At 34.8% G+C, this 22901-nt stretch overlaps 1 protein-coding gene across 6 annotated transcripts in view; it reads right to left on the bottom strand.

Moving 5' to 3' along the window:
• The window catches only part of CPEB4 (cytoplasmic polyadenylation element binding protein 4), a 75803-nt gene extending 55913 nt beyond the window's left edge, over positions 1–19890 (bottom strand). For 5 of the 6 annotated variants that reach the window (XM_051978921.1, XM_051978923.1, XM_051978924.1 and 2 more), the window contains exons 1-2: positions 19671–19889; positions 17311–19535 (exon numbers count right to left, since the gene is read on the bottom strand). In XM_051978921.1, coding sequence (XP_051834881.1) covers positions 17311–18441 — 1131 coding nt within the window. In that variant the 5' untranslated portion in view covers positions 18442–19535; positions 19671–19889. Of the gene's footprint in view, positions 1–17310; positions 19597–19670 lie in introns of all 6 variants that reach the window. The other variant, XM_051978922.1, reaches the window with a different exon arrangement.
• Between the last annotated feature and the right edge of the window lie 3011 nt (positions 19891–22901).

Genomic DNA, 22901 nt, shown 5'->3' with positions numbered 1-22901 from the left:
AAAAATTTAGTTAGATATCTTCCTTTTTTTCCTCAAGCAGAAAAATATTTATTTTTACTTTCCTTTATTTAAAAAATAGGCGGGGGAGGGGGGGGGGAGAAACACCTGCTGAACTATATTCCTGCCATAAGGAAGATTCATTCAATAGTGGGCGAAGAATCCTAAAATACACAGTGCACAAATTACTTTAGTTTTTTTTTTTTTTTTTCCTAGATGAAGGGGTTCAGAAAAACTAAAGCTTGCTAGGTTTGGAGGAGGAGATAAAAATATTTCAACATCACGTTTTAAAAATAAACAGCAGAAAAACTCGTATCTACAAAACACAAACACATACACACACACATACTGTACAGCCGCACACCTCCAATACAACCTTAAAAAAACCAAATTTTTATCCCTTACATTTTCTGAAGTCAATTCTTTCCCCTTTCATTTAATTCTGTTTTTCTTTATATTTCTCTTAAAACCAAAAATAAAAACTTTCTACTGATCAATCATGCATTTCATCTACTTGAGTTATGGGCATTCACTTTCAGATTTGATGTTAATGGCACTATCATACCTCCTTTCAATTTCTAATTTTTACTCTAAGTAGAGTAAAACCTGAAGTTTGTTGCAGTTTGAACATAAATTTATTTCCCTCATATTAGTCTTCAATCTATTCATCCCTAGCCACAAAAAAGATTTTCTTTAAGACCAGGTCTAATCATTTTCTTCCCCTACTCAATAAACTCCAGTGGTATACAATTGTTGAGGATCAAATACAAACTTTTTTGGATTTTAAAGTTATTTATTCCTGATCCTAACCCACTTTTTCATCTTTATAAAAAAGATTACCTTTCCCCTACTCTTTGCTGTTCTTTGCAAACAGCACCCCTTCATTGCCCATATGGGACCCTTTGAATTGTATAATATCCCATGGCTGGAGTATCACACCATTATATACTTATACCATTATATGAACTTTACAACCTCAAAGAACCCTTCCCTCAAGATTCAATTTAAGACTGCCTTCTTCACAAAATCTTTTCAGCTCCCCTCAGCTTGCCTCTCCTTCCCTAAAACCACTTTGAATTTAATTTGTATTAATTCTCTATGTACATGCTCTCACAATAGCATATAAACTCCCAGAAGGATTACTTCTTTTTTTTTTTTACTTTGTATCAACAGCATCTAGAATAGTGCCTGGCACATAGCAAGCTCATAATAAAATTCTTACTGACTGGCTTTCTTCATCTTTAGATGGGTAGGAGGAGGTAATTCAGATTAGAAAGAGCTATTGTCAGGGTGGGCAGAAAAGGATGTTTTTATTTGCCTTTCTTTTAACTAACATTTTCAGCAGTTTTTCTGAAGTAAACAAGATTTCAGTCACACAATTAGAAAGACAAGAGGGTTGAATCTGCACTTATCTCTCATTTACAGGACCACAGAACATGGGAAGAGTAACAGCTACTGTAACATTGCAACCTTTTCTGCATATTACCCTACAACCTTTGAAATTTCCATATCCAATGTAGGCCAGACAAGTCTAAAATTGGAAGCATAATTAAAATTCAAGTATTTTTTAATTGCTTGAACTTTTCTTTTTTGTATATCTCCTACCCAATTCTTGTATACATATTTCTCCCCCTCCCCCCTTTTCTATATATTACTATCCCTTTGGCCAAAACTACTAAAACAAATAAATGTGAAATGTAGAACTTGGACAACTCCTTTCTCAGAATGACAAAAGAAATTTGGACAAATGGTAGCAAAGAATTGGAAAATGGGGAATTTTCCATCAATTGGGAAATGGCTGAACAAGTTGTTGCATATGAAGGTAATGGAATATTGTTCTATAAAAAATGATGAACAAGCTGATTTTAGAAAGGCCTGGAAAGATTTACATGAACTGATGCTGAGCAAAACAAGCAGAACCAGGAACACACTGTACATAGTAATAGCAAGAATGTGCAATGATCCACCATGAAAGACTTGATTCTTCTCAGTGGTTAAATGATCTAAAGCAATCCCCATAGACTTTGGACAGAAAATGCCATCTGAATCCAGAAAAAGAACTAAGGAATGTGAATGTAAATCAACATATGCTATGTTCACTTTTTTCGTTTTTTTTTCTTCTCCTGTGGTTTTTCCCTTTTGCTCTGATTTTTCTCTCCCAACATGATTCATAAAGCAATGTGCTACAAATAAATAAAAAATAAAATTAATAAAGAAATTTGGACAATTATAACTTGAGATATCTTGTGGAAACTAGCATTTATTAAATTATACCAATATTTCCATTTTGTTTTATGAGCTACTCTGACAGTAAGATGAGAAGCCAATTCCAAAAAATTCATTAGCAAATTTCCCAAGTATATCAGTATTTTCCAATAAAACAGATAAAAATCTAAATTAATTAAACAAAATTTATTGAACACCTAATCTATGTAAGGTCCTACGAAGAATATAAAGAAAAGTCAGACAGGATTGAAGGAGGAGGGGAAGTAAGACTTGAAGTGAGTACACCAGATGGTAAACTACTTTAATGATCAGAACAATAAAGAGACTGAATTAGTACGAGAAATAGAAAAGCTCAGATGTGGGAAAAAAATTCAGGGATAGTAATAACTGTTAACTAGTTATATACAAGGTCAAGGAAAAGGAAAAAGTTAAAGATGATATATGAGCATGAGTGATTAGAAGGATAATGATGCCATTAATAGGCATACTAAAGTCATAAGGAAGAATGAGTTTTTGTTTTTGTTTGCTGTGGTGGGGAGGAGCAGGTTGGGAGGTAAGATGATGTTTAGATACCTGTGGGATATCCAAGTGTAGTCATCAGGGAGACAACTGAAAACTCAGGTCTACCTAAGAAGTTAGAGATACAGATTCGAAAGTCATATGCATAGAGGCAAAAATGAAAGGTATGAATAGAAGTAGTTGAGATTTGCAGAAAAGTGTGGTACATGAGGAAAAACCCAAAGAATACAAACAATGAGTAGAGATGCTAAAGGAGAGAATTTCATAAGGTCAACAATGACAAAGTCAAATCTCGGAGAAAGGTTAAAAAAGGTTAAAAAGTGAGACATGACAAAAGACATTGAAATTTAGTGATTAAACTAGTGATTTTTATGAGAGCTATTTCTACAATGTAGTAGGTATTGAAGATTGTAAAGAAAGAGTAAATAGTTGGAAAAAAGAATTTAGGTGGCTAATTTTCTAAGAGGAATGACAAAATTAAAACCTTGAAAAATCTAAAGCTATGTTCACTAGCTTTCAAATTTTAACGTTTTTTCACAGTATTAAAATGCCTTGCAATTACTTTATATTGTAACTCACTTTTTCTTTGAATATTTAGTAGTGTAAGAATTTTTCCTCTCCCTCACCAAACTTATTTACTTAGCATACATAATAAACAGCTTTTACATATTATAGCATTTTGAAAGAATACAGTGCTTTAAAATAACATAAACAGTAGAGCAATTTCAGGAAACAAAGCAATTTATAATAATTAAAAAGTTTATCTGGTTACTCAATAATGCATCTTTTCAATGTAATCTCTCACAGACTTTTTTTCTTATGATCCAAGTTCTAGCATTTTGGTAATTTTAGGGTTAGCTAAAAGGAGCCAATAGATAAGCCTGGAGAACAAGAACATCACAAATGATGTGATTTTTATTTTGAATCCATGCTTATAAAGAGACCTTTTAGAAGATATATAGTAGTTCGATTTCCACAAGTCATTCCTTTAACCAACATCATTATCAACAAGCATGAATTACATACTTGCTTTGTGTCAGGGTGGAGATAAAAAGAAAAGGAAAAAAAGCACAAACACTAGATGTGTACAATGTAAATTATAGAAAATAACCTTGAGACAGCCTTGTTTGTAAATAATAAAGCTATGACAATTTACTCAATAATTAGGACTTATTGTCTAAAAATAAGCTAACTATAAAATCGTATAACTCTCACTTGTAACGATGTCAAATGAAATTAAATTATTCACTTAAAGATGGGATTGCAGAACTATAAATAGAAAAGTATTGAAATGGGATTCAAAAGATGCAAATTCTAATTTCCGGTCAAATCAGAATACATTGATTCTGCACCTTTATAATTTTATAATTTTAAATTCATTTGGCTCTTTCTCCAAACTTCAATTTTATCATCTGCAAAATGGGGAGTTTGGAGAAGAAAATTTCTGATGTTTTCTGTAGTTCTAATCTCCTAATTAGGTAATCACATTATCAGTTCCTTAAAAATTCTAAGCCTTACTTGCCATCTAGGGGAGGGCATGGAGGAAAGGAGGGAAAATTGGAACACAAGGTTTTGCGATGGCTAATGTTTAAGAAGTGTCCACGCGTGTGTTTTGAAAAATAAAAAGTTTTAATAAAAAATAAATAAAAATTTTAAAATCAGCTATACACACACAAAAATAAGAATTCTAGTCTTTATACTTTTAAGAATAGCCTGATCATTATATTTATGACATATAAAGCACCAAAACACATTGAAGTAGACACAACTAGGTTCACTACTTAACATTAAGTAGAAGAAAAAATTATGGTACATATCAGTAAATCTACTAGTGCATTGTCCAAAAATATTGTCATACTGTTTTCATTCAGTCATACTTTAGTTATTTGAAGGATTATTTTTAAATGATGTTGATAAGGAGAGAGGAAAGGAACAATTTTTGTATAAAGCAGGATCTCAATTGTTTATTTTAAAAAATGAAAAAAATATATACTAGTTTTAATCCACTTTTCCCCACTTTTGTTAATAACCTCAAGCTAAATATGTGTCCCACGGCAGCCAAAGTTCATACCACAAATTCCCTATAGAGGAAGAAACACAATATAAAAAGTCATGTTAAGCAGGACAACACAGGAGAAAATAAAAGACACATAGGAGAAGACAGGAAGAAGTTAAAGAAGGGAAAAGGAACATTTCATTTTCTTCCTTCCTTTAAATACTATGCTACATCTCTTCAATATAACAGTTATGTGGGCTGCCTAAATTTTTAAAATTAGCTTACATTTGTCTCAGACATATTTGGGAATCACCAATCTAGTGTTTAGCTAGATACATGGAATTTAACCCTAATCATTATGAGTTTTAAAAAGGCAACTTTCATTTTCCAATCTTATCTAAAGAAATTTTATTTCACTGCCTATGTCACTTCTACATACATTAACTGAATATTTAATAATGTCTCTTTGTAACCTAACTGGTTTGTTTCTTATATCATTACTAAATATTCCCTTATAGCAACTGATAAATTATTCAGTATTCTATTTATAAGAGTCAAAGTAAAATGCAACTAAACATCTTCAGATACAAAGAAAAAGCTATTGTATTTTTAATCCCTTGATCTGTCTTTGGTCACAGGTTTGATTATAGATGTAAATCAGAATATTAGTACTGCTAAATCTAATATATGATTGCCTTAAAAAAACTAATGGCCAACTTTAGGCAAAAAATCATAGTTATTTTGAACTTTACTGAACAGCTTTTGCATTTTTATTCTTTCATTTTTTTTCACTACATAGTTCTTATACATTGATAGTTGAGAGTCCTATAACCTTTGTACTTAAATGTATTTTATTTTTAGAATCATGGAATTATAAAGCCAACATTAGAAATAATCTTGTCTGTTTTACAGATAAGATTCTGTAGACCAGAGAGATGAAATGTATTTGTGCAGTCAGTTAGCTGGGGACAAAGCTTAGACTAGAAATTAGGTTTCCTGATCACTAAGTCTAATTGTTTAGGCACTAAGGCATGTTATGTTGCCTTATATCTAATTTCACTAAGTAGCTGATCACTCATTGTGATCCTCAAAAATGCACAGGAGTTTGAGCACTTCTTAGTGCTTATCTAGGTAGAGAAAATTAGCATTCAAGGGCAGTTTCATAATTCAATTCAACATTTATTAAATATCTAACATAAGCGAGAGACAAAAGTAAAGCTATCCTTGTCTTTCAAGTGCATAATTAAAATAAATACAAAAATTTGAGGAGAGAATATTAATAATTGGGTGTAGGGGAGTGACTGTACTTAGGGAAATCTTTGAAGGAAGACAAAAATTCTGAGAAATCTGAGATGAGTATTTCAGGCTGAGAGATGGTTTCTGCAAATGCACAAAGTCAAAATGTCTAAGCAGTGAGCAACAAAGTGTTTTTTTTTTTTTTTTCCCCTGTTGTGACAATCTTCAGAATGTATCACTTTATCTCAGAACCTCTAATTTTTTTCCTAATCCTGGCTACAATTCTGAATAATGCTGAGGAAAGTAACAAACAAAAGAAAAAGCAGTTTTTCAGTCATTTTATAGCTGAATAAATACAATGAGCAAATGCAATAGAGAAGTATCCCATTTTCAGTATCAATTTTCCTGAACCTTTAGAACTTGAGTACAAGGGGAAAAAAATCAACAATTGGCATATTAATTTTCCTGCTCTGTTAAGAGGCATCAGGACTATCTCACTTTACTACCACCATTAAATATGCCTATCTACACAAGAAAACCAAAAGGATATCTTTCTACTGCCAGATGTGAACAACTTCTAGAACTTGCTCATCAGTATTCATTCTAAGACACAGAGTATATGGATAAATGTATTAGACCCAAAATTGAAAAAGAAGGTAATGGACTAACTAACTTTCAGGAAAATGAAAAGCTCTTTTTTTTTACTAATTGCAAACTTTCCATGAAAGCCAATGTCCATTCTCTTTTTACTATTAAAAATTACCTCTATTCGTAAAGGTGTAAATCTATGAAAAATTAAAAATTAGTATCACAAGAAGGGTAATGCAGAGGTTTCTGTAGTATATAATAGGCTAAAACACATAATCAATGAGTAACACCAAAAAACAGGAATTAAAAAGTGACATCTGGGAGTTATAAAATGGAAAGAGAAGATGGGTTGATCATGTGCTAAGAGAGATGACAGATCAACAAAGTACTCCTCTGTACCCTTGGCAAGGTCAAAAGGAAGCTAGAAAGTCTCCAGTCTACTGGAAAGACACTTCTTGTGTTAAATTAATGCAATATAGACAACAGCTGCCCAGTATAGGCAAAGATATATCATCACTGGTGGGAATTTACAAACCTATTAAATCATTGGTAGTCCATGATGACTTCAATATATGACAATAAAACAATACATAAATGCTCACAAATGGTAATTTCCTGTCAGTACATCCTTCATATAGTAGGTTGTATGTCATAACTATTTTTCTGTGCCAATCAGAAGAGACATTTTATTAATCTTTTAGTGACTTCATATTTCTATTTGTTTCCTTACTTTCTTAGTAGCCAAATTCACTACTAAGAAAAAAAAGTGTGCTTAAAATGAAGACATATGAGGATATTAAAGATTAAATTAAGTCAATAGTTGATAGAATATTTTAAAATTCACTGAGGAACAAATTTAGCTTCAATAAATATCAATTATAGTCTATTATGGTTTGAGAAAAATGAAACTGAAAAATGATGAACATATATAAAAATACTTAAGTTAGACATATATACAAGGACTATGGGACCATTTCACTTGCGATTGAAACCTTCCATGTCTTGTCTCCTCCTATTAGAAAATGTGCTCCTTGGAAACAATGATTGTCTTACTTTTCTTATTTATATCTCCACTGCTCAGCACAGTTTATATAAAAGGTTAGAATTATTAAACTCCATTTAATTTCCTTTTGTGAATGACCCACCCCAAACATAGGACATACTGATTCTATCCCTATATTTACCATGTAAAGCACATACAAGTTTTTCTATTTGTACCTGTAATTTTCTTGCATTAAAGTAGCACTATTAAAATATCCCATAGTTTTATTAAGGTGACTGAGGGCTTTTGGAAGCTATATTAGAAATGTAAAAACATGTCCAAGGCTTTACACAAAGCTAAAAACGGATTCAAGTAAAGACAAGGCAACAGTGAGGATCTCTGCTTTGTGTAGCACTGAGTTTTTCTAAAGCAATAGTATGATTTAAACTTCCAAACAAATAAATGCTACTTATTAAAGACAACTTTAATTTTTTTTCCTCAATTCTGCTAGCCAGAATATCATTTATCTTTTTATTTACTATAAACTTTTCAATACCAAATCTCAAAATATATTGTATGAGGCAGTTGTTTTAAACATTTACTTCTAAGAGTTAACAGAATGTTTCTATGATCCAAGTTATTGACACCTTAAAATGTATTCAGATTTTATGGTGAATTCTCTATAATTGGAGTTGATGTTTAACCAACTCACAATTAAAAGAAAATGAACCAACATGTGTCTTCTTTTGTGATTTTTTTGGCAAGGAATAATGGGGAGTGAAAGATGGAGAGAAGGAAAGAATTATTTAGGACAAATTTAGTAGCTATGAATTAAATACCACAGCTTGTCTCTGAATCAAAAAAGACCTGAATTCAAGTTAATGCACTGTTCCACACTGGACTTATAACATTGGTCAAGTATTTAAAAAACAAAACAAAACAAAAAACAAAAAACAAAACAAAAAAAAAAAAAAGCCTCTTAGTGCCTTGACAACTCAATTGTCTACATGAATAAATAGAATAATGACAACATAAATAGAATTCCTTTTATCAATCCAATCATAGATCAGATTATACCATCTCTCTCTCTCCCATTATTGCACTACACCCCCCCCCAAAAAAAAAAAAAAGATTTGTTAAAATTGTTCAGGGAAATAATATAACTTTCTTAGAAAACAAATTTGAAAAACAGCAAATTTTAGTTCAGAGTAAGTTTTTCTGATTAAGTTCCTAAATTTCCTTTTTTATGAAAGCTGGACTAGATGGTGTTTAAGATGCTAAGTGGCATTTTTTCTAATACTTTGGTTAAAGTTACTATATTTTAAACATTTTAAAATGTGAATATTGAAATCTTTGTGAAAAGAAAGCTTGTAGAAAAAAAATTTTTTTTTTGAGTACAAGGGGAGTTTTGGTCTAGAGTTAGGATCCAAGTTCAAATTCAGTTTCAGACATGTATTTGCCACATAATCCTGTTTTGCCTTAGTCTCCTCATTTATAAAATGAGCTGGAGAAGGAAATGGCAAACTACTCCAGTATCTTTGCCAAGAAAACTTCAAATGGGGTCATGAAGAGTCAGAAACATCTAAACAACAACAAAGTCTTATTTAGTTCTAAAGCCAATAATGTTAAATTTCTAAAGACAATATTGTGCTCTAAATTGAAATTACATAAAGTTTACATGAAAGTACATAATTCTTTATTTTATAGCTATATCACTTATATACCTTAAAATAAAATCCTATATAATAATAGTAAGCACCACAAAACAATTTCATATAAGATGACTAACTTGTCAGCTAAGAACTTAAAAACTGACAAAGGATGACAAAACTGTTTGGGCAGTTAGGTGGCAAAATGGACAGAGGATGGGGCATGGAGTCAAAAAGACTCATCTTTCGAGTGTTCAAAACTAACTTAGTAACTGTATGAACCCAAGAAAATCACTTAATCCAATTTGTCTCAGTTTCCTCATCTGTAAAATGAACTGGAGAAGGAAAAGCAAAGGACTCCATTATCTTTGTTTGCCAAGAAAACTCCAAATGGAGTGACAAACAGCTGGACACAACTTGAACAAAGATAAACTGGTTACATGCCTGAATATGATACTTTGATTAACAGCAAAGCTAAAAACTCATATTCTCAAAAAAAAGTTTTGACTAACATGCATGGGAAAATTCTAAAATATGTTAATTAAGTTCATTTTAGATTTTATTATTCTAATATAGGGTACTATTGTAAATAAATTACCTTTTCCTGCTAATTATTGGAAAAAAGCTATTAAAAAATACAATTCACCTCTATTTTTCTTACCACTATCTTATACCATCATTCTTACCATTTTTTAACATTAAAAATATTAAATTTTGGTTTTAGTTCTATTAAGACATTAATTTATATATAAAGACAATTTAATATTCTTTTAGTTTACAAATGATAAAATATTTTTAAATATCACGTGTCAATAGAAGCCCTCTACATACATAGTATTTGAAGGTCAAAAATAGCTTCTAAAATTGAGAAGTAAAATTCTTTCCAATGATATTATAGTATGTATCACTATCTACAAAAGGTTCAAGATTTTACCTACAGGCAAACTATAGAACTTTACTGTGTGATTCTATAGTCTTTTTATTATGGTGAAGCAAGTAAAAAATTTGACCAAGTAAATTTTGGATATCTAAATTCAGTAAAGTCATACATTAATAACAAATTACTTTAAAAAATCTTATGAACAAAAACAAGGCATTTTCCTGAAAGATTAATTAATAAAGTAACATCATCTTAGCTAAAACTAGTTAATAGCTACATTAACAAGAATTTAATAAATTGTTTTTTTTTTTTTCTTGAAAGATGTTGCAGCAGATGTCATGTTCATTCTCTGTGGCTTTACTAAGGAGAACAATTTTTTTTTAATGTCCCTTCTGATCCCCAGCATACAATTTATCAGGGAAAAAATAACATGTTTTTACCTTCATTTCAAGTTCACTAGTATAGCTAATGCAAAGAAAAACATCTTATTTGCTGAGAAGTACCCTTTTACCAGTTTTTTCCACATTTTGCTCAAACTATTACTACAGCATCTAACTGATTTGTTGTAACATTAATTTTTTTTCTAAATGAATAGTAATTTTTTTTCTACAAGCTTTCTTTTCACAAAGATTTCAATATTCACATTTTAAAATGTTTAAAATATAGTAACTTTAACCAAAGTATTAGAAAAATTTGTTCATAAGTACATTACAAACTGAAATAACGAAAAATTTCTCAGAAACATATAAATGTGTGATACCATAGGTATCAATCAACTGTCAGCCATAGAAATGTCACTGAAGTGCCTATTTCAAAGAATAATAGTTACAATGGATCTTTGATATCTGTTCCAGTCAACACCTATAAAACAAGAATACTCTCTACATCAAAATTCTGGAAAACAGCACAAAAAATTATTTTTAGTTTATATTACTAATTAGTCTGTGAAAGATAAGAACTAAATATATCCTGTCATCTTTCTACTTCCAACAATTACATTAGTCATTTTTTTCTATAGCAAATTTTTAATCCTAGGCCAACTGGCTTCCCAAACAACCAGCACATTACTGTTAGGCTTTCCCCAACATCAGCTAGAGTGTACTTAAAATAAGGATTTTTCCTTAGGTAGTTATATTTTAGGGATGCAATTTAAATGATTAAAAAGTAAACTCCTTGAAGGGAGAGTATTTTCTTTTTTGACTTTTTATTTCCAGTCCTTGCATATAATAGGTGACGTAAAAATATTTGTTAAAATTGCATCCATGTTAAAATGAACTCTATTAGAATGGCCTCAATCAGAATAAAAGATGCTTATTTTGGAAAATATGTCTAGGATAATAAGAATTCCATGAAATATTCATTCCCAATGTCAAGTAGCTATATTTTGGAGAGCATTCTTTTAGACTAGTACTGCCCCTTACCCCATTAGTATCAGCTAACATATATGCAAATATACTACTTTTCTCTAACCCTGGTTATAAACATGCATATAAAGATATTATCGAAATTAAATTAAATTTGTATTTTCACTACCAATAGAAAAATAAATATCCAGCAATGTTAGAACAAAATAATATAGTACTATAAGCTTTTCAAAATACTTTACAAATATCTCATTTGGTTCTCTGGGAATAGGTACTATTATCCTCCATTTTATAGATGAAGAAATTGATGCAGAGAAATTAATTTGCTTGCCCAGTGACACACAGCTAACAAACATTTCAGGCTGAATTTGAACTCATGATTTTCTCAGTCCTGTACTCTACTTTCAAGTTCAGTAATCTAGCCCCTGTGCTGTGTAGGTATCAAATTCTACCTGATTAATTCCAAGTCCAAAATAAGTACTGAAAGGTTATTAATAAAAGTTCCACAGATTTCCCTTCAGGATTAAATACTATGATATTCTTTGTAATGCCACCACAATAATGCATCTATGTCATAAAGCTGTATTACTTTTAAATATTTTATTATTGTTTGAAGTTCTTTCTGTAGTATATGAGAAATCTCCTAAGACTAACCTGAATTACATATGTATCTGCCCATTTCTTATGATATACTATGAAATAGGCTTCCTGTCAAAGTCAGCATCTCCAAAACAAGATCTAAGTAGTAATTAGAAGGACTGAATTGATGGTTGCAGCATTTCAACTAGGCCTGTGAAAGCAGGAACCCACTAAGGCTCCATTTGACCCAGTATGTTCTTCTGTCTCTGCAACATTAACTGCCCAACAACCAAGCAGCAAAAAAAGCAGACCTTAACCAAGACTGCTTTACAGCAATAATTATTCTGTGATGATTACAAGTATTATAATTCATCTGTCACCAAATATTACTCCTATGACTAGCAAATTCCCATCACCTGTTATTTTCCCTGTCCTTGTATTACTTAATTATAGGCTATGTAAAAATAAAGTATTGTCAACCATCCCTTTTTATCCTCTATTTGTACCATGTACACATGTCCCACTCCAATTCTGCCCAACCTTTCCACCTTGCTCTTTAGAATCCTGTTCCCCAATGAAGGTTTGTGTTGTTCAGTCATTTTAGTCATGTGCAACTCTTTGTGACTATATTTAAGATTTTCTTGCCAAGATACTAGACTAGCTTGCTATTTCCTTCTATAATTCATTTAATAGATGAGGAAACTGGGTAAAATGACTTGGTGACACAGATGGCAAATGCCTGAAGTCACATTTGAACTCAGGAAGATGAGTCATCCTGACTCCAGATCTGATATTCTAGTCACTGTGCCACCTAGTTGTTGATTAAGCATTTGTGCTAGTGTTTTAAGAAACTGAGGCTAAGAGAGGATAAATGACTAACCCAGAATTATCCAATTAATAAGTAGCTGAGACCACATTTGAACTCAGATCTTCCTGACTTCAGGCCCAGCATTCTATTTCTACAAGCTTTCTTTTCATAAAGATTTCAATATTCACATTTTAAAATGTTTAAAATACAGCAATACTAACCAAACTTGAAATCTAACTGCCTAAATCTATCATAAAACTTCTATTTACTTTCATTGAGACCAAGCAATACTGCATCCTTGGGCATCCTTCATTACTGACTACACCTTCACTCATTCTTCTTTTCAACTCAAACGCCAGCGCCTTGTACAGCTGTTTCCATAATTCCTCCTTTCCACCATCTCTCAAGCATCCTTTCTTTAAAGTTCACTCTGTTAAAAATGTTTCACCGTATGTAGAACAGGGTAGCTGACAACCAAACACAGCGATTACCCTCTCTCTTTTTTCAAATTTAATACCTGGAACATCATTGTCTTCTCTTCCAATATTATAGCCTTTCAACATTTTGTTGATGCTCCTTCAAATTTTCAAAGCTTTAAATTCTTCAGTTTCCTCAGATCCTAATACCTAACTTTCCACTCCACTTCACCATACACAGGGATGATCATACCATAGCTTCCACCATTACCCATAAACATTCTGTTTCTTTGATCACTAATTGACACTACTCAATCTAACACTAACCATCTGTCATCCCAACTCCTCTCATGCAACATCTCTATTGAGTCTCTAATCTCTCAATCCCTATAAAGTACACTGATTTCACTTTCCACCCTTCCCAATTCTGACATAACTAAGCAATTGGGCTCTACGTTGTCCTGTACTTTACTTCCTTTGCTATTACCACAAATCCATGCCAAGCACCAGTGCTGGATTACTCCCACCATTTACTTACTCTATTCCTATGCATGATGTAAAACATAACTGGACTAAAAATCATTACAAATTTGTATTCTCTCATTTCAATTGAGACTTTCCTGCAGCAAGGTAAATTCTCTGATTCCTCCCTAATTGATTCCCCATCCCATACCCTACAGAAACTATTCCAAACTTCTTTTCAAGTCTCCCATGCCAGTCTAAGAAAATTAGGACCATTTGATCTGAACATACAGTTCACTTCTCTTCTCAAAATTCTTAGACAACATTCCAGTCTCTCCTTTCCTCTAGTTTCTGATAAGATATTCCTTATCTTTGCCAAATCCAGCCACTGTGAATATACCTCAATCCTGTTGCCTCTAGTCTTAAGTAGTACCTTGGTCTTTCCTTCTAATCACTCCCTTCACACATGCTCAAGTTTCCCCATTCCTAAAAACAAACAAAACCCTTTCCTTGGCCTTTTTCTCCCTCAAGTTATCATCCTAGATCTTTCTCTTCCCTTTCTAAGCCAAATTCCTATTAAAAGCCCTCTATGTAGTTGCCTCTACTTTTATATCAAACCCTCTATGACACTATCTAAAACTCAGACCCATTCTCTCTCAGCTCTCTTGATTATTTCACCAACTTCCATGAGTTTTATCATCATCTCTATAATTTTATGTATTTGAGTATTTGGTCTCTCCCCTATGCTTCAGTCCTGGATTGTTGTTTAGTCATCCAGTGATTTCCTACTCTTCCTGACTCTGTGAACCATAGCAAAGCAATACTGTTCATGAGGTTTGTTGACAATGATTCTGGAGTGGTTTGCCATTTCCTTCTCCAACAGATTAAGACAGAGGTTAAATGACTTGCCCAGGGTCACACTAGATTCTGAGGCCTTATTTGAACTCAGTTCCTGACTTCAAGCCTAGTCTTCTTCCCAAACATTGAACATTTCAGACTAGATGTCTCAACTCATCTCAACATATATACAAGCCCCACCCTTCTTCCAAATTTCCTCCTTCCAGAGAATGTCACCATTCTTCCCATCTCTTGACTCATAATTTGGTGTTGTCCTTAACTACCCATTCTCCTTCAATACATCTATTCAATAAGTTCTAAAAACTGCCATTTTTATTTCCACATCTCATACAATTATCTCCTTTCTATTCACCAAAGTAATCATAAGTAACATAAAACAAACAAAAACCCAACTCTAACCTCTGCAAGTAGGAAACTGGTGGGCTACTCAGGGTATTAATCTCCAAAGGCCTTCATTCCCAAATTTTGATAAGCACAACACACAACCAATTCAAACATAAAAATTTAAATCTCTCCCCCACAAATTGCATTCATTGAATTATGAATTTGTAGTTAGCTCCAATTATTTATGATTTTCAAAACCATTAAGAATTTAGTCAAAAGTTTTTTGTTTGTTTTTTAAATCTCTCATCCTATAAAAGACATTTGAAATTTGAATGTTCTTTCTGAAACTGCAATAGCTAAGTGGTACGCAACAGCCTCCATTTTTCTCCTTCCAGAATAACAAGTAGCTGATTCTAACAGAAGAATCAGTTTATATTAGCTCTTTTTAGCCCTAAAATTCAACAGATGTAGAATTCTAGATCTCTCTTACAGTCATTTTTTTTAATCCATCTACAAAGACATTTGGGTTGAGACTACAAATTTCAAACATTTCATTAGCTACATAAACAAGCAAAAATCTTTTGAACATATTATTTGCTTTACTTCTTTTCTCAAACTGTTTTTCTCTCCAAACTTTTTTTTTTTTTTTAATCAAAGCCAAATCACCTGGGTATAAAAACAAACCACAAGGTCAAACAAGTACACTTTATGATATGAAAACATTTATAAGGAATCAAATTAATGACCTAATTAAATGACCAAAACCTTAGTGAAGTTAAAATGTAAAGTGTCATCTTATATTTTTTAAAATTTCAATAAAATAATATTTCATAAACCTTTGTATTACATTTTACATTGCATTACCTTTATATTACTTTTTCCTTTAAAAGATTCAACAGCCAGGCACAAAAAGATTTTTCATTTCAACAACTTTCACACCCTTTTGCAGTGTCTAAAATATTGGTACTAATCCGTTAGAATTCTAGGATTTTTGTATAATTGAAGTATCAAAAACTCTTCCTAAAATCTACAAGCAGAAGTCTCCTGACAAGGAAAGCTAAGATGATTAGGCCTCTCATGAAACAAAATGAAATAAATTTTAAAGTAATCATTTAAGACCAGATACTCCATCAACACTAGTCCTTATTAAAGATTTTTCATCTTAGGATACATTGAGTAGATGATTACTGACAGTAAAAAAAAGAAAGGACTCCTTTTATCTAATGATCTCTTACCCCTAAATTACTTATTAAAATAGGTCATCCAACTTATGCTGACACTGGATCTAGAAACTGCAATTATTTTGCAATCTGTTTTTATCCTTGCTGAAAGATCCTGAAAAACCACACACACACACACACACACACACACACACACACACACACACACACACACAATTGTTTATATATCTGCTGTTGAATTGACTTTCTCATCTGTATCATCTATGCCAATACTTCTTTGATTAAACAACTTTAAACTTCCATAAATTCTCTCTATTGCTCATTAGTTCAAAATGTCAAACAACCTGCACTTCTGACAGTGTAAGAATATATTGGCACAGAGAAAGCCAACAAGCGATATTAGTTAGACCAGGTCTATTTTTAGTAATGGCTTCTTTTTCTACAACCTAATATTGCTATCAAAACATACCTAAATGAGTTAAAGTCATCACAAAATAGTTATTCTGCTTTCAACTGTTTCAAAGTACACAGAACTAAACATGGCTAAAGAAAACATTTAGATTATTTTCTATTCTGAGTCCTTGCTAGCTCAAGGTAGAGAATGGATTTTGCAACACAGATTTTTTTTTGTTTTTCTCTTTTTTTTTTTTTTTAATTCAGGGTTGTTCAAATAAATTGTTTCATAGATGTTATATTTAAAACTTTAAATAGTAAGAAAATTGATGCAAATCACTTTTAGTCTTATTTAACACTACAGTAAACCATGCAATTGGTTTGGATTATTTACTGCATGTTCAGAGAATGTTAGTTTTAAAATGAAACATATTTTATATAAATACATATATAGATTTAACATTCTACTGATTACCTAATACATAGGGAAAAAATCTATCATTCTTAATTCAATTTAGGAAGGCATTATAATTCACAATTATAATGTATGTAAAGCTACCTGATATTCATGCCAATTTCAAAAAATTATCTTCAGGAATATAATCAGAAAAGGCCGATTACAATTATAAAATATCAATGAATTAGCTGAATTTTTGTTTTAAAAAATTATCTCTATTATAAAAATGTATGCCATATAAATGAATTACCAAACTAAAATTAAAAGATCTGATGAGAACATAAAGACCTCTTATTCAAAAGATATACATATATATATATATATATATATATATATATATATATATATATATAATTTTTTCCCAATTCTAATTTATTAATGGGGTAGAATCTCACCGGAAAAGGAAAAATGTTGTCAGCTCTGTTCAAACTATCTTCCATCCAAGATTTGGGAGCAAAAGCTGAGCTGGGCCGAGCATATTTCTGTAGCTGAATGTGATTGCTTGCAAAATTTTTCTTCAGAGGCGAAATGGAGTTGAGAGGTGTTATTCCTCCATTGAGTCCTCTGCGGTGATCTCGGCCTTGGGAGCCTCCCCAGCCACCATATCCACCACCACCGGGGCTCCATGAAGAAGATGGTGTAGGTGAAGGACTTTGGTAGCTGCTCCATGGAGAGGGTGGCTTATTGAGATTATTAGCCAAATGAGGCAGCTGATTAAAAGCAGCATTTCTGTGTGTAAATGGAGGTGGATGAGGACTGGCAGGAGACCTCCTCTGCTGCTGATGCTGATTGTGATGATGTTGAAAATGAGGATGATGAGGGTGGTGCTGAGAAAGGGGTCCTATCTGAGGGGAAAAGCTGCCACCAAAGCCAGGGCTGACGTGATGCGGAAAATTTTGAAACAGCAGAGCACCATTATTAGCTGAAGCAGCAGGGACACCTCCCTGGTGAAAAAAACTTGCATCTTCATTGATTATTGTAGAGGAAGAAGGAGCAATAGCTGCTGACCAGTTACTGAAACCAGTAAGAGAGGATGCACTGGATGTTAAGGGCTGAGTTGAAGTACCTAACCCTGTAGCCTCTTGGTAGTCAAATCCTGTCAACACTGGTGATTCTATTCTTATTTTTTCCTTCCCATTGCCATTTTCTGAAGAGCTATCTCCTTGATTTTCTTCAGATTTAGCTTTCTCGGGTTCAGGGAGTATCCCTGCTTCCTGACCTTGACTGGGGGAAAGCTGCTGCTTTTCTAGAGAATCTTGTTGTTCCTGTTGCTGTTGCTGAGTTTTAGATTTTTCTGACCCCAGAATCTCATCCTGAATGTTATGGGCAGCTGGAGCAGGAAAGAGCCAAGCTGACCCAGCATTACTGCCATTGGCAGCTGTGTTATTATTTATAAAAGCAGCAGGGCTGGGGGTTGCATTTTGATGATGGTGAGGAGGCTGCAGATGTGGATGAAATCTGACTGGAAAAGCTGATTTATTCCCAGTATTGTTTTGCACCAGCACTCCAAACCCGTAATCCCCCATTTATTATTTTTATGATCTGAATTCTTACAACAAAAATGACAACCTATGCTTAAGTCTGCCTCCTTTCCTCCAACCCAAATTGAGTGTTTTAGAAATGTCTTATTATAGCTCAGTGATCCCAGCTTATCCCCACCCTAAATATTTCTGATTTGGAATTCTGGTATCTGAAAACCTAAAAAATCTCTCTTAAGATATGGACATGGGTCAAACTGTGTTTATTTCTAAGGGAGAGGGTAGGAAGGGGGAAAAAATCAAGTCTTTGGTTAGTAAAATAGGTGGTTTCTTTTTCCAAAGGAAAATGCACATGAATGACAAAAACAGAGCTTCTTAAGCATTTATGGATGTAGAAGAATAAGCATTGCGCAGAGTAAAAAATATATCTATAATTTAACAATCATATGTTCTTCCTCAGCAGTTTTGACTCACCCACATATGAAATCTTTTAAGGGTTAGGGGAGAAGACGTCTTTTCTTGGCAGCTCAATTTTTTTTTTTTTAAATCAGGAATAATTTAAGAACATTATATATTATATATTTACGTATAAAGATATTATGTTATGTGGAGAGAAAGAAAGAAATGGGGTGAATTCCTGGTTCCGGGAAATAAAATTTCAGTCGAGGAAATCAGCATTGAATAGGAATGGGAGGGTTGCAGGAAGGTTTCTGCTGTTCCTGGTACTGTTTTTGCTCTTTCTGCTGCTCCTGGTGCAGTTTTTGCTCCTGGGGCTGTTTTTGTTGCTGCTGTTCTTCCTGCTCCTGGTGCAGTTCTTGCTGTTGCTGCTCCTGTTTTTCCTGCTTCTGGTCTCCCCCCCACCTCCTCTCCCCCATGAAATGGGCTGAAAACACCCGTTTCTCTCTAGGGGGGATAGAGATTAAAAAAGGATTAAAGCGATTCACTGTGGAGGGGAGGGGGGCAAAACAATACGGGGGGCCTCAGCAGCCGCCGGCCGGGGTGTGCGGGGGAAATTGGGGAGATCTGGAAGGAAGGTCCTGCCACTGCTTCTGCGGTTTCTGCCTCGTCCCCTCTCTGCGGCTCCGGGGTTTTTTTTCCCTCATGGGACCCGGGGGCGGTTTGTTCGGTTTCTCAGTTCGATTCTCCGCAGGAAGAAAAAAACAAACAAACAAAAAAACAAAAACAAAAACAAAAAAACCAACACTGCGATTATTCTAATGGAGAAATGCCCCCTTTCTTTCTATTCTGCCCCCCGAAAAATTTAAATAATTATTTACAGTTTTTCTCCTCACGGTTCCTGGGCCGCCGCCGCAGCCGCCGTCTCCCTTGGCCCCGGAGTCAGTGCCGTCTTTGCCGCGGCCTTCTTCTTCCACGTCGGTTTCTCTTCTTCCTCCTCCTCCTCCTCTGCTGTCTCCACCGCCACCGCCTCCCGGTGCCCGGTCTCCCCGCAGCCGCCGCCGACTCCTCCTCAGGACCGAGCCGAGTGAAATGACAACCAGCTGGAAAGACCAAGAGACACTTCCGGTTCGGGGAGGGAGGGGCGGGGCGCCTCGAGAACCTCCGCCCACCCACCAAAAGACCAATCTGTGAGCAGGTTCGGTGGTGACCACACCCCATGCCCATTTGGACCCCTCCCAGAAAGGTCGAAAAGATACAGCCGGTGACTCCCCAGCTAACTGGATCCGCCCATTAAGGTCAATGGCTTGGATTCCCTTCCCCCACCCTCTCAGTGTATACTCGACCCGTCGCCATCTTAGATGAGGGCAAAGAAATCCATTGCGGATTTCTCTCTCTAACAGGGAGATGGCTGAAGAAGAACAAGCCAAGTGGGAGAGACTTAAACTCCTCCTGACCTGAGGCAGGAAGGCGGGGTGTTAAGGAACTGAACGGACCACCTGGGAAAAGCCGGGGAGCGGCGTTGCCCATAGTCAAGGTGGCGCCTCGAACGTCACGTGCGCCAACCCCGGCTCCGCCCCAGAGGACTCTGGAAAGCGAGGCGGTGCCTGCCCTGCCTGCCCTGCCTGCCCTGCCTGCGCAGCTGGAAAGGTCAGAGCTACTCCCCAGCTGTGCTGAGAACTGCGTTTCTTCTGGCTTCGTTTGTAAGCCGGTGACAGGGCAGGGCCTGGCTGGGCGTGTGGCCTCCTCCACTGCGGTTGACCCCGAGGCCCGGCACCTTGCGCTACAGACTCCGCCTTCTTGGCTGAAAGAGCTAGGATGACTTGCACTGTGGCGTTGGAGGGTGGACTGCCAGTGAAATCTAAGGCTAAATGGGCCCAGACCGCACCTTTGAAAGAGATCTGGGTTGTCTACGAGCCCGGACCCTTTATTTTACTGAAAATGTAAATGACATTCTGGTTATAGGATCGCAGATTTAGAGCTGGAAGTGACCCTACTCGTGAACTAATCCAATTCTCCGCCCTCCCACTCCCAATCCCCACCCGAAAACCTTAAGAAATTTGCCCAAGGTCACAGAAACAATAAAGGTCACAGCTGAAGTTCAAAATCTTTGTCTAACCCAAAACCTCATTTGACAAGTTCAGAAACAGACCGGGGGAAAGTGGCCCTGCTCAAGGTCACAGAAGTAGCAAGCTTTACTATTTCATGCTCCTTCCTAATGGTTTGAGGTACCTTTTTGTCAGGCTTTCAAAACGTTGGTTTATGTTCCTAGGATAATATCATATTAGAGATGAAAGGGATGTGAAAGATGTGGGGTGGGAAGGAGAGAGCAGAGAGGGAGGTGGAGATGTGATGGAGAAAAAAAACCTCTGCATCATTTACTCATACCCATAGAGGTACAAAATAGCAGATTGGGAATTTAAGCTTATGTCCTGCTGGCACCCTCTCCTCTGCTTTAGTACCATACCTACATATGGAAACAAATGCAAAATAAAGCCAGTTTTAAGATTATAGGGACATAATGGTACATTTACCAGGGATCATTTATCCTAAAGGAAGTAACTTGCTTAAAATTTTGCAGCAAATCTTGTTTTAGAATCCAATTCTGGTGGCTCCTACCTTGTTCCACTACTTCTGCCATTCTTTTATATGATAACCTAAGGCTAATTTGAACAAAAGGACAAGTATACATTTGAGGTCTATTGTGTCAGAGACAAATGAACCAATGATGATACTAGAAATTAAAGATACAATCCAGGTGTGCAAGACCTGTGAAAGTTATTTTTTTTAAAGGGGGTGGGAAGTGCTTATTAGATCAACTTACAAATTCAACCTATTTAACTCAGTGGGAGGCCTAACTTCTGTTTACCATCCCCTCGTTGCATAGAATGTCTGTTCCAGATCTTTGGCTGTCTTTTAGGTTTCTCAAGTTTCATCTTATTAGCATATGATCCTATATCCCTATTTTACTAAGATTCCCAGAACATTGAAAATGACAAGAAAAGCATTAGTGTCTTGTCCTGCAGCTAGGTGGCGCAATGGATAGAGCACCAGCCCTAAAGTCAGGAGGACCTGAGTTCAAATTTGATCTCAAGACACTTAATACTTCTTAGCTGTGTGACTCTGGGCAAGTCACTTAACCCGGATTGCCTCAGCAAAAACAAAACAAAACAAAACAACATGCTTATCTTCTGGAAAACTTCCTGCCCAGAAAATGGAGGATCTTGGTCAGTGAATCCATATACAGTTACTGCCATGCCATGGTGACCTTCTAAATCTCCTTAACTAGAGATGGAATATCCTTTTCCAAAGGATTTCCAAAGAATCACATCCTACTTTTTCAGTGTCTGTCAGATCACCTGAAATGTTCCTTAGCTCAATCCCAACAGATACTGGATTACATTGTGCTAATTAAGATTTTGCCCAAAAAGCAACAGTCATTTTGAATTATATGAAGCTAATTATATGTAAAATATTCAAATAAGAATATTGCTTTGGAGTTGGTAGGTCAGGCACTTTCTGTAATAGAATTATAGGACTTGGTGTTCTTGGTGTGTCTTAACTGGAATGCAGAAGACAGGTCTGGGCAGGTATTCAGTCCAGCCCCCCTAAAGAGTAATATTAGCCAATGTCCTCTGGAAATGCAAATAAGTGATCTGGTGCTGTAAGGCATATTTTAAAGCAACAGTTCTTAAACTTTTTTAGTATCTTGGACCTCTTTCTCTGTCTGGTAAAGCCCAAGGGGATTGGGAGTGGGAGGGGCGGAGAATTGGATTTAATCTATCATTAAAACATAGAATGATGTTTTAAAATGAATAAAGAAAATACATAGAATTACAAAAGAAACCAAGGATTGGTGAAAATAAAGATGTAATTTATTTTCCTCTCCAAGTTCATATCCCTGTCCTTTGAAATACATCATCAAGTCCAGAATCATAAATAAAGATTGTTGTTAACACGTTTCAGTCCTGACTCTTTGTGACTCCATTTGGTGTTTTCTTGGCAAATTTATTGGAATAGTTATTTCCTTCTCCAGCTCATTTTGCAGTTGAAGAAATTGAGACAAGGTGTGTTAAGTGACTTGCCCAGGGTCATTCTTATTTCAAAAGAAC

This window comes from Antechinus flavipes, chromosome 2 (genome assembly GCF_016432865.1).
Source record: "Antechinus flavipes isolate AdamAnt ecotype Samford, QLD, Australia chromosome 2, AdamAnt_v2, whole genome shotgun sequence".
NCBI classification, from domain to species: Eukaryota; Metazoa; Chordata; class Mammalia; order Dasyuromorphia; family Dasyuridae; genus Antechinus; species Antechinus flavipes.
Note: the sequence above shows the minus strand (reverse complement) of the source record. Positions and strands in the feature narration are given on the sequence as shown.